The sequence below is a fragment of the Pogona vitticeps genome, chromosome 3 (genome assembly GCF_051106095.1).
Source record: "Pogona vitticeps strain Pit_001003342236 chromosome 3, PviZW2.1, whole genome shotgun sequence".
In the NCBI taxonomy this organism is placed as follows: Eukaryota; Metazoa; Chordata; class Lepidosauria; order Squamata; family Agamidae; genus Pogona; species Pogona vitticeps.
Genome location: NC_135785.1, coordinates 18,384,295 through 18,396,498, shown reverse-complemented (window position 1 = coordinate 18,396,498; position 12,204 = coordinate 18,384,295). Strand labels below are relative to the sequence as shown.

General features: G+C 40.4%; 1 protein-coding gene across 14 annotated transcripts in view; it reads right to left on the bottom strand.

The window, feature by feature from the left end:
• Positions 1-12,204, bottom strand: part of MECOM (MDS1 and EVI1 complex locus) — a 635,199-nt gene that overhangs the window by 26,072 nt on the left and 596,923 nt on the right. For 10 of the 14 annotated variants that reach the window (XM_072996170.2, XM_072996173.2, XM_078389675.1 and 7 more), the window contains one exon: positions 5,448-5,474. The exons of the other annotated variants lie outside the window; for them this stretch is intronic. In XM_072996170.2, coding sequence (XP_072852271.2) covers positions 5,448-5,474 — 27 coding nt within the window. The remainder of the gene's footprint in view (positions 1-5,447; positions 5,475-12,204) is intronic. 14 annotated transcript variants of the gene reach the window in all.

The following is a 12,204-nucleotide window of genomic DNA, read 5'->3' as shown; positions in this document are numbered from 1 at the left end:
TGCAGGAATTCAGAGTCCTAGTCTGTCACTCTATCCACTACACCACACTGTGTACCAGTAGACCATCTATGTTAAAATTATATAGTAGAAACCCATCTGAAAATAAAGGCTTTCACTAGTTGCCAAAAGGACGGGAGAAAGGAGATGAACCCAGTCTCATGAGGGAAAGCTTTCCATAATCTGAGGACAGCCACCAAGAAGATCCTCTCTTGGGCCCCCTCTCAACCACACCCAAGGAAGGCTCCCCTGTTATATCTTATGACCTGTGGAACATTTTATGGGGAGATATGGTCTGCTAGATAGCCTGGACCCAAGCCATATGGGACTTCATAGGTCATAACCTATAAATGCACACTCTGTGTAGCTGCTGTAACTGGGGAGTTATATGCTCCCTGGACTCAGCACTAGTCAACAGTCTGGTTGAAGCATTTGCAGCTGCTGAAGTTTCAAATGCTGCCCCATGTACAGTACCTTGTAGGAATCCAAACAGGATGTAATGAGGCACGCATCACTGACATCTCAAGAAATGGCACAGGTTGCACATACATTGACTATGGATGAGAGCAGGACATCAGTTCTCAATAATTAGTCCAGGTGCAGTCCCTAACTGTGAATCTGGGTTTCGGGAGGGACATAATCTCATATAGCTCAGGCTGAATCCCTCTTTTTTGGATCTGCCTCTCTCTGTTTTTCATAAGTCCCCCCATCCAGTCCATTACCAACACTAGATGTTGGTTTAGAGCAGGAACAGCTTCCTTATAGTTAAATGGAAATAAATGATAAGAGTTGGGTGTCAACCGCATACTGGTGCCACCAAGCTCCAAAACTCCAGATAGCAGTTTTATGTAAATATTAAATATTGGGAGGAGGGGGGGACAAAACAGAGCCCTAAAGGACAGAACACGCCACAGACCAAGACATCAAACAGGAGTCCCCCAGCAGCAGCTTCTGAGTTTGCTCCTCAAAGACAGTGCCTCCAAGTCCCATCCCAGAGAGACCGTTCAAAAAGTTATCATGGTTAATGGTATTCAAAGCCACTGAGGGTTCTAGCAGAACCAAGAGGGACACACTCTTTCTGTCTACCTTCTGATGTAGGTAATCCACCAAGGTGACCAAGACTGTCTCTGTCTCACATGCAGAACTGAAGCTGGATTTTAAAAATATTTGCTTCATTTCTATAGGTGTCAAACCCACCTTCTGCCAAGCCAGGAAGACAGGGAAAGATCAGGTGTTGGCTAGACAAATGTATGGCAGAGAAAATTTCCAAGACTACATATTACTGTGGCAGCTCTTTGTGTTCTAAAGAAGATGCATGCCCCAAACTTATAAAAGACGAGGAAGGTAGGATAAAAAGAATGCACGGGAGAGCTCAGCCCATATCCACAAGGTTTTTTTGTAATATGATCAATCTCAAGCGACTTTTCCTTTTTTAAATCCACCTGGAACAGCAGGTGTTTCTTGCTCCATATAAGGTAAAACCCTTTCTTGCAACACCTTGAGCATCATTTTGCTTGCAAGGGAAATTAGATCAATGGTCCTATAGTTACTGCACTCCTTGGCATCACCTTTCTTGGGGAATGGGCTCTAAATTGAATATAGGTTTTCGATATTTTCTGGCATATTCTCGTTACTTTATTAGTTTTTAAAACTTGGATCTGATGACTTCACATGTAGTTGAAGCCTGAGTCTTCTTGCTACTCTTAAAAGGAGCAAGCTTTGTCTTGACAGCTCTTATGGATGTTTATAGGCCTTCCACAATTAACATCATCTTCTGATGTTCAAGAGGATACCTAAGAGCACAGGAAGCTACTTTCCAGTAGATCAGAACCCACGTAATAGAAACCTATCTATACAGACCAGCAACAGCTTTCCACATTTTCAGGCAGGGTGATTTTGTTGTTGTTGTGGGGTTTTTTTTAAAGGCCTATAAGCTAGGGATTAAACCAGGGATCATCTGCTTGCAATGCATGAGCTACAACCCCTGTCCAATGACTATCTTGTACTGTTTCCTTTAGCCAGTGTGAGTCACAGAGATGCAGACTAAATCTCTTTGGCTGCATTGAGAAGTGAGACATCAAGCTACAAGCTATTACTTGCCCATTATCGAGGGTTTTGGCTTCTCTCCACCATGACCTGCCTCCCTCAGTGGTCAGTAGTCATAACATATTTTAAGGCTTGCAAAGAATTGATACCTGAATTTTCTCATTTTTATTCTTCTTTGATTTCTTTCTCTTTTTTTCTGGTAATAGTATTGTGTTTCATTCTTTTGGTATCATGCCTAGCAAACATTAGACACTTTGTACATTGTTTTTTTTACTCACTAGATTCTACCCCAACATCTGCCTTTCCTGCTTGTCACTATATACACCAATTTCGAGGCCTGCAGTTTCTGCTTAGTTTCTCAGCCCAGGCGGATAGGTGAGAAGGTCATGTGGCTTATTTACCAGGATCAAAATCCGCCAATTTTGTAGGCTATCACTTAATCCACACAACCTATTTTCCATGAACCAAGAACTTGAAGTGAAAGAAGGAAAAAAAGTCAACTGTCACTACCAGAATAACAACGTAAAACAGGCTATATCATTTGCAGGAGGAAGTAGCTAGAGAAGAATCTAATTTTGGTCTCAATGGATTGTGCGTGGAGTTGTAAAACATGTCGTCCTGTATCACTACTGCCTGTCTTATTTTTGTTTCAATGACTTTTCCACAAAAAGCTGGCCCTAGTGACTGCCCTCAGGTTCTCACCAGCTGTAATGATAACTATGCCAACAAAAACACAAAAAGCAAAATTTAGACCTGTGGCCCATGAATATATCTGTGAATCCAGCTGACCCATTTGTATGACCTTCAATGCCTTCAGTATTCTCCTTGTTCATACTCTCAGTGGCATGGCACCACTTATTTAAAGATGAGCAAAGTTATTGACCCAGCATGTTATAGCAGACACGGCAACAGACTAGGACTCTGGAGACCAGGGTTCGAATCACCACTTGGCCATGGAAACTCACTGGGAGGGTAGAACTGGTAAAACCACTCCTTAAATATCTCACTTACCTTGAAAACTCTATTAAGGACATTATCAGTCAATTTCAGCTTCACAGCACATAACTAACTAACTAAAGTTAGTGAACAGTGTTATTATGTCTGAGGAAATGTAATTCTGATTTTTAATCACATATGTAGGTAGGAGAGGTGTTATTCTTTCACTATAAAGTGTCCTCATTCTAGCTGTACTCAGGTATCCTGTATTAATTAATGAAGCTTAGGAGGAGGGCAGTGTGCGATGCCTGCCACCTTCCACTACTATTTTGAATTCAAAGTGCCAAGTCTTAAGTGGAAAGCTTCCTGTATACATCAAGGTTCTCCGTGCATTTATGAACCCTGATTTTCCACATTTCTAGCTGTCCACTTCGGCTTCATTGCCTTTCACGTGAGCATAGTGACAACAGAAGGGGCAAGGCTAGCCCACTTCCCTCTTCACATGTTTATATACACCACCTGAATAGGACTTCTGTCTATAGATATGAAATCTGTTCCAAATTTCCGACTTATCTGAATGGGGGCACAGTGTTGTTGTAAGAGCTAGGATGCAGGTGATGACTTGTGAATCCATGAGCACATCCAGATTAGAATGTTTCATCACAAAGGACTGGCTGTATGATGTTTTCCATATGCAGAGAGCCAAGGGGAGTGTAAATGCTTTCCCACATACTACTTTTTCTCACATTGCTCTTGATCTCCATGTTGGAAAAAAACCCATGAACCGCACACACATACACACACCCTTTTTTCCTGGATATTGACTACAGTTTTATGGTATAGAGACTTTAACCCATGGACAAAGCTTCAAAAATAAAAGTACCCAGGAACAGAAAAATCAAGCAACATTTCCACATGCATTGCACTTGTGTAATCATGTCAAAATGCTTGTTCGCAAATGCCAGATACTGCAGTGGAACACTCCAGACCTTGGAGTTTAATTTTGGCTTTAATGTCCCTTTTCTAATAACTACAGTGTAACCACGTCACATGATCATATTCTCTTAACGAGGGATAACTTCACAGTGGGGAAGCTGTAATTTTAAAGTTCGCTTTATAGTTATGAACGATGAAGAACAGCCCACAAGAAATAACACACTGTTCAAATGCTGCCTGTGTTCTGGCTGCCTCAAGCTCTGTTAAGGATCCTAAGGCAGAAGAGAGGAGTGTGTGTTTTACACCACAACCCAATGGTTTGTTCTGTTCAAATTGCTTGAAACACAATAAGTAACAGTAACTATCTTAGTTATTTTTGAGGAAATGAAAAATAAAGTGTTGCATTTCCAAAATTTGTAGCTACAAAAATGGCAAGATACATTTTTTGAGCCTTGGAAGTACAACTGTAATTAATTACCTTTGAAAACTAATTTTCAAAGCCTTAGGAAAGCAGTAGCATTTGCTCCATCTTTAAATATATTTAAATGGTTAAGAATGATTGAGGCGCTATTTTTTTAAAAGTAAAACTTTGAATGGTTACCTTGTGATCGAATAGAAGCAAGTTAAATATTTGAATATAGAATAAGCTATATACGATTTACTGTACACTATGGCTGGATCTCCAGCAGGATTGATCTAGGCAGACCTCCATTTAATGTTCAAATAAGTCTGAGGGCTTCATGAGGCCTCCACCCACTAACTGGAAGCTATGCTCTGACTGCCATAATTCCTGTTGGCCCAAATCTCCAACCACCCATTAGGAGCACACTAGAAGGGACTCTATATACATGTCAACATATTCCCATCACCCTTTTTCCTTGGGGCAAGACTTGCCTTAGTTCTTCCCACACTATGGTGGCTTTTATTTACTAGAAAAAAATTCATTAGATGGCATATGACACTCAAACTAGTAAAAGGGAGGTCAACATGGATTCCAGACCAAATCAAGCCTGAACTCTCACTATCAGCTAAAATGATTAAACTAAAGCAATTTTAGTTGTGATATAACACAAGAAGATAAGACTTGTTTGAAAAGTCTATGATTAGCAAAGGGTGGGTGGGCAATAGGAGAAAAGGAAGCCAGGACATGAGATAGATGGACTCAATAATGGAAGCTTAGTTTGTAAGATCTATGCAGGATTGTTAATGGCAGAACTTTGGGGAGGTCATTAATTCCTAGGGACACCATCAGTCATAAATGATGTGAAGACATATAAAAACTACCAGTGTCATAATTCTGTGCCTCCTAATGCACATCCAAGTCCTTTGTGGCAGATTCCCATTCATGAGAACCTGTACTGGAGTACAAAGTACAGCATTTGATGAAAAGTAAAATGAGATACAGCTATGATTTGGGAGAGCTAAAGGGGGGGGAATTGTGTTGCAATGAAGCAGATTGTTATTCATGTTATGTCTTCCTTAGCCAGTTTCCTTTATAGTGTTTAAATTGAAAATATAAATAAAAAACTTACCCAAGTTCTTTGATCAGGCAATTGGAACTGGGAGCAAAATTGAAACAAAAACAACACATTATTCCTGCATTTGGATCCCTTATTACAATTAATGCATATTTCATGCCACAATAAATTTGTCTTTTAACTGTGTTAAAAATTCTTTCTTGTTTTTGCTACAAGAGACCATGACGGTATCTCTTCTGGAAGTAACTTATTTGTACTTGGCGTGAGATTGGGCCACCACTAGTTAGCATTATCCATGGTTAAGATCAGTATGAACATTGGGCAAGGGGGGGGGAGTTTGATGTAAGGGAAGGGAGGTTGGTGGTAAGAAGGCTGACTCACTGTTTCTTGACTGTATTTAAGAGAGAACCAACATAATGTTTTTATTGCTCATTGTATCCCAAATGCGCTTGGGACTGGTGAAAGCTTTGCGTTCTGAAATTGTAGCTGTAGCAGGGGTAGCCATGTTTGTCTGCGCAAGCATTATAGGTGAAAACATTTAAAAAAAAAAAGGCAAAAACTTGGTGGCACCTTAAAATTCTTTGCTCTGCTCTTGGGGTCACCCATTGTCTGAGGCAATTCACACAGTACTGCAACTGATTACAAAGAAAAGCTTGTGGGGGGGAATGGAATTCATCAAGGACTGTAAATAGCCCATCTAATTAACATTCATGTTACTCTACCATTGTTATTTTACCATTGTTAACTTAGGACTTCTCAGTGGGACGAGAAAATTTCGGCATATCTCCCCCACTCTGGCTGCCTTGCATTGACTGCCCGTTCATTTCCGCATTGATTTCAAAGTGTTAATGATTATATATAAAGCCCTAAACGGTTTAGGACCTTGATATCTAATGGAATGCCTCCTCCCACCTAGATCTACCTGAATCACTTGTTCTAGCCAAAATGGGTGGCTGATGGGCCTTACATCGAGGAAGCTAGGAGAGAAAGAACAAGAAACTGGGCCTTCTTGGCAGCAGCCCCTCGCCTTTGGAACAGTCTCCCGCCCCCCCCCGAGATCTGTCTGGCTCCCTCGCTGGGTGTTTTCAAGAGGCAACTTAAGACCTCGCTCTTTAGGCAGGCTTTCCCTCCTGTGATCACTTGATTATTTTTATTTTTTCCCCATTTTAACCATATTACTATTGTTGCTTTTTTATTTTATTATACTGTTTTTATTCTATTTTTATTGTTAGCCACCCAGAGTAGACTTGTGTCTCGACGGGCGGGCTATAAATAAATAAATAAATAAATAAATAAATAAATAAATAAATAAATAAACAAACAAACAAACAAACAAACAAACAAACAAACAAACAAACAAACAAACAAATTGTTGTAAGCCGCCCAGAGACCTTTGGGTAGAGTGGGTGGCATATAAGTTAAATGAATGAATGAATGAATGAATGAATGAATGAATGAATGAATGAATGAATGAATGAATAAATAAATAAATAAATAAATAAATAAATAGGATAGAGGTGCTCACATTCTTTATAGTGCAAGCTTCTATTACAGACCTGCATATCAAAGATACTATCATCACAATATTTAGCACCCACTGACTTTCTTACCAACCAACCACCAGCTCTGTATTTTGATATCTATATGTATAAATACTTGCCATTTTATATCTCCTTCTCTTGTGTCTGATGAAGTGGACTTGTCCATGAAAGCTCACATTAAAAAATATAAAAGTTAGTCTTTAAAGTGCCACCACGTTTCGTCTTTTTTAAAAAACTTTTTACTTTTATTTTATTTTCACCTATAATGCTTGTGTTCCAAAGCCATAATTTACAAATAAATACTAGTTTTAAGAGTGAATTGAAGGTTTATTGACTACTTTTTTTGTAATCTGTACTTGTGCCTATAATAAACCATAATGTTAAAATAAAATTATATATAAACACTGGACCAAATTCTGCCTTTTTAAGCACAGCAACAGTTCTCATAATATGCTCTGATTTTGGTGTGCAACAACTTCATACATTGAACAACACTGCTATTCTATGTACACAAAGATAAGCAGCCATTTATTATTTGAAAGATTTCGATCTTACATTCCTTCATTATAACATATTCCAAAATTTAGTTCTGCCCCTATGAAAAAACAGTATCATGTTTAAATTTCACATAAATGATTATAATGTGTTAACATGATGCTGTTTTTAAGATGTAGTATCTTCTACCTTTCTGCAAATGAGCACAGTCCACATGATCATCATGGAGCAAGTGTCTAAGGTTAAGACATGAAACAGTATAACATGAGTATCAACAGGTCTAGAGAAGCTGGGTCTAGATTGATCAGAACAGCTCTGCAATATTTGTAACCAACCAAGACAAAACAGTCAACAGGCCCTACATGAAAGTCTACCGGGGTTTCAACAAACCTCTTGCTTTTTTTGTCCTTGTTGCCACAACTCATAAGTTAGGAGATAATAAATAATGTGGGGCTGCTTCATTCATTCATTCATTCATTCATTCATTCATTCATTCATTCATTCATTCATTCATTCATTCATTCATTCTCATTCATTCATTCATTCATTCATTCATTCATTCATCCATGTGCCCCAGCTTTCTCCCCAAGAGGACCCAAAGGTTCTTATAATATGAAACAATGTAAGCTGGGGAAGATCAAAGCAGATTCAGGGTATATGTAAGACCAGAGTAAAGGTAAAGGTTCCCCTTGACAAATTGTCCAGTTGTGTCCTACTCTAGGAGGCAGTGCTCATCCCCATTTCCAAGCCGTAAAGCCAGCGTTTATCTGTAGACAGGTGACAATTCTTCAAGGAAGATTAACCCAGGAATGCACGACAGGAACCCTGGCACCATTTTACAGTGGCCACATGTACCATACTCTAAGAGGCCATTGGTACAGAGTGGCTTGCCCAGTGTAGTGAGCTGTTCCATGTGAACAATTGATCATATGCTAAAACAGGCCAAAGTAATGGTTTATAATCAGGCCATAAAGGAATATTTATCTTAGGAAGCATAGCAAGGAAAGGCAGCGGTAGATTAAAGGCATTTCTCCACCTGCTACCTGACATACCACCTCTCCAACGTTCCCTCTAATTCTCAGCCCCACTGGGCAAGGTTCTGCCCCTTGCATGCACAACTTCACTGAACACATTTGAGTTCTCCGGCAGGGGGTTCTGTCATGATTGGAACTGAAGGGGCTGAAAACAATTGTCATTGGGGCACGGAGGAGGAAGAAGGCTATGCAGAGGGGGACAGATTCACATGTCCTCTAAGGCAATGGTCCCCAACCTTGGGCCTCCAGAGGTTCTTGGACTTCAACTCCCAGAAATCCAGGCCAGTAGAGGTAGTGGTGAAGGCTTCTGGGAGCTGTAGTCCAGGAACATCTGGAGGCCCAAGGTTGGGGACCACTGCTCTAAGGCATGCACCTTAGAGGGAACCTTGCCCCTCTTCAATAACAGATTATTAGAATTACTCAGCTAATTGCTTTGCATACTGTAAAAATGTTTGTCTTCATATGCTCATGATAGCATATAGCTAAGACAATGTGTGATTTGGATGCACTATGTGCAGGTCTATATGCATTCTTAACAGATATGCATTCTATTGAAATTATCTGCTTCAAAGCCCATATTATTTGTTTGTTTGTTTGTTTGTTTGTTCATTCTATTTATATCCCGCCTATCTGGTCATTGCGACCACTCTAGGCGGCTTACAACACATAACACAACAATAAATATAAAAAGGAATTATTACACTAAATAGCAGTTCTTCAAGATGGAAAAAATGAAAAATAAACCATAAAAAATAAGAGAAAGGGGGAGAGTCAGAGATTAACTGGAGGGAAGGCCTGCCTAAACATCCATGTTTTTAGTTGGTTTTTAAAAATATTATACTTCATTGGCTCCTATAAGACCACTGAGGCAGACCTGTACAAAATTCAGCCATTAAATGTACTATCTCCTTTTGAAAGGCCTGCCAGGAGGGGGCAACCATATTGTCTTCTAAGCAATTCCAAGTATGGCACAAGAGGTTGGGCAATATAAGTTCTGGTTCATAATAAATTGATATTTCTTCTATTTATTTATTTTCTACCCTGTTCTTCAATGCAGAAGAATACTCAAGTTGGCTATTGCAAAATAATGAAATGCAATTCAATTGCCCATACTTCTATCCCTTCCGACAAACAGCACTGCCTTGGACTGGCATCGGCCCAAGTCTCCCCAAATGCAAGGCTGCACAAGTACAAGTACTATTATGCAGAAGTGCATTTAAATCCTTCCTTTTCTCCAGCACACATGGCTCTTTCCCACTTTTATCCCCATCACAACCCACTGAGATATATTAGGCTCAGAAGAAGCATCTAGCTACAGAGCCACATGGATGAGCAGAGATTTGGACCTGTTGAGTTGTATCCAAAATCTTGGCTTGACACTCTGATTATTAGGGCTCACTGGCCCTCAACTCACTGTAGCAGTTGAGGCTATCAAACTATTATTAATAATATGAGAACAGGCAACAGGTTTGTGCACATACTATTTGCCAAAAGCGGTATTTTTAAAATGAGAACCAAGTAGCTGTTTCACACAAATAGTCCCCTCGGTGTGAGGATATTCTTGCCTTTGAGCTCTATGTTGCCATTGACTGTTTGAATATAAAAAGCTAAAAGGAAGGACAGGATGCTGTTCTGAGTCTTCCCAAGCCATGCTTGTCCCCATTTTGATCCATGACTGTAGGTGCTTTGAAACAAATGGGTTTATCAAACGAGAACTAGTTGGTACAGCAGGAATGTCTGCAACAAATACAGGAATGTCCTACTCTAACGGCCACTCAGCCTCTACGACCTTCCTTATTATTTCTGGGGACATATCCCCTGCTCCTTTAAGACTTGAAACGCTTCTCCCCAAGATCAGCTAGGCAAGGGAATGCAACCGCAGGGATGGCTTTTATAGCAAGGCTTCCTTGTCCTTTGAAGAAGCTTTCCCCATCTTCCCTCTTCTTGCATAGCTGCAGGATTTATCAAACTCTCCCCCAGGATCTGGGCTAGGATGCTGAGGCTGAAAATCACTTCTTTCCTCTTTTGCTCTCTTTCTTTTTCCTCTCTCTTCTCTCCCGTTCACCCGAGAAGGACAGCTTTCTAGGGTCCCTTTGCTCAGTGCAGTCACTCAGCCTCTGCTTTAAGCATTCACAGTTTAACTGGTCCATCTGTTTCTCCCAGCTATTATGGGATTTGGACACTTTCAATGTTTCCACTTGTGCTGGGCAAGCTTCCCTATGTGATTCTTCCTCAGTGTCCCTCCAAATGTTCTTCACCTCTACTGTCTTTCATCAGTCCACTCACCTCCATTCCTCCTCTCTCCCTCTTTCTTCTTGTCTCTTTCTTTTATCTTCTTCCCCTTTCTTACCTCAGTGAGTCCTCCCTCTCTTTCTAGATATGTCTCCTTCCTCATTGTTTCTTGTTCTCCTCCACCTTCTGGCTTTCACACAGCTCCCTATACGTCTACTAATGAGAGAGAAATGGGGAAACACTCCATGGGTGCTTGGAGGGGAAATGGCCCACTGGCAAGAATCAGAGTGTCCTTGCCTCCTTCATCAGGTGTGATAATGAGAAGAAACTTAAATGTCCTTACAGGTCATTTATTTTAAGTATGGTACATAGAACTATACAGAAATCAAGGGTAGGAAGGCTCCCCTTCTGTTTTTGGAGTTTATTCTTAATGTATTCGCAAAGACTTTCACAGCTGGGATCTAATGGTTGTTGTGGGTTTTTCGGGCTCTTTGGTCGTGTTCTGAAGTTTGTCCTTCCTGACGTTTCGCCAGTCTCTGTGGCCGGCATCTTCAGAGGACAGCACTCCCTAGCCAACTACACCAGAGCACAGAGTGCTGTCGTCTGAAGATGCCGGCCACAGAGACTGGCGAAACGTCAGGAAGAACAACCTTCAGAACACGGCCAAAGAGCCTGAAAAACCCACAACAACCATTTATTCTTAATATTTGCATTGTACTTCTCTTTCCATTACTATTCACTACCTGATGTTCAAAGTAACACACCATTTTAGCCTCATCACAACCCTGTTAGGTAGTTTAGGGCAATGGTCACATTTTGAATTATATATTTTTGCAGGAGCTTCACCTTGTTTTGCAACATATCAATCAAAGAGCTAACAGACATTGCACTGATGAAAGAAAGGGTGCTGGAAGCATTTTCCCTACACCAGCTGATTCCATACCACATTGTACCATTGTACCATCACATGGTCTGGGTCAATCACTTTCTACATCTGAAGAGTTCTCAGATGTAGAAAAACTTCCAAAACTGGTGTGGGTAGCCGATATGAAGGGTACTTTCCCACTGCAAAATTAACTGTGTCTCGCTGTAGCATTAGAGTTGCTGCACCGCACTGGCTTAATAAAACACATAAAAAACGCTATGATGTTAGGACCGAATCTTTGGTCTTATACATGCAAATCAATACTCCCTCCAATATGCTCCCATTTGTTCTGAAATATCCATGGCCAGGTTTTCAGTGGATACATATTTTAGATACACTGAATTGGATCTCACCCTACTCATGCTTAGAGGGGCCCCACTGAAATCCATGGGACATGTTAATCATTTCTAATTTAAGTCCATTGATTTCAACATGTTTATCTTAAGTATGAATAAGCTTGGACTTAATCCATTATCCTGCTGAGGTGGATTCCCATGAAATGAATCTTATTTTGATGATCACCCACCACTAATTTTTGTTGTAGGTTGCCACTAATACACTGGTTGTATTATGAGCCTGTTGTG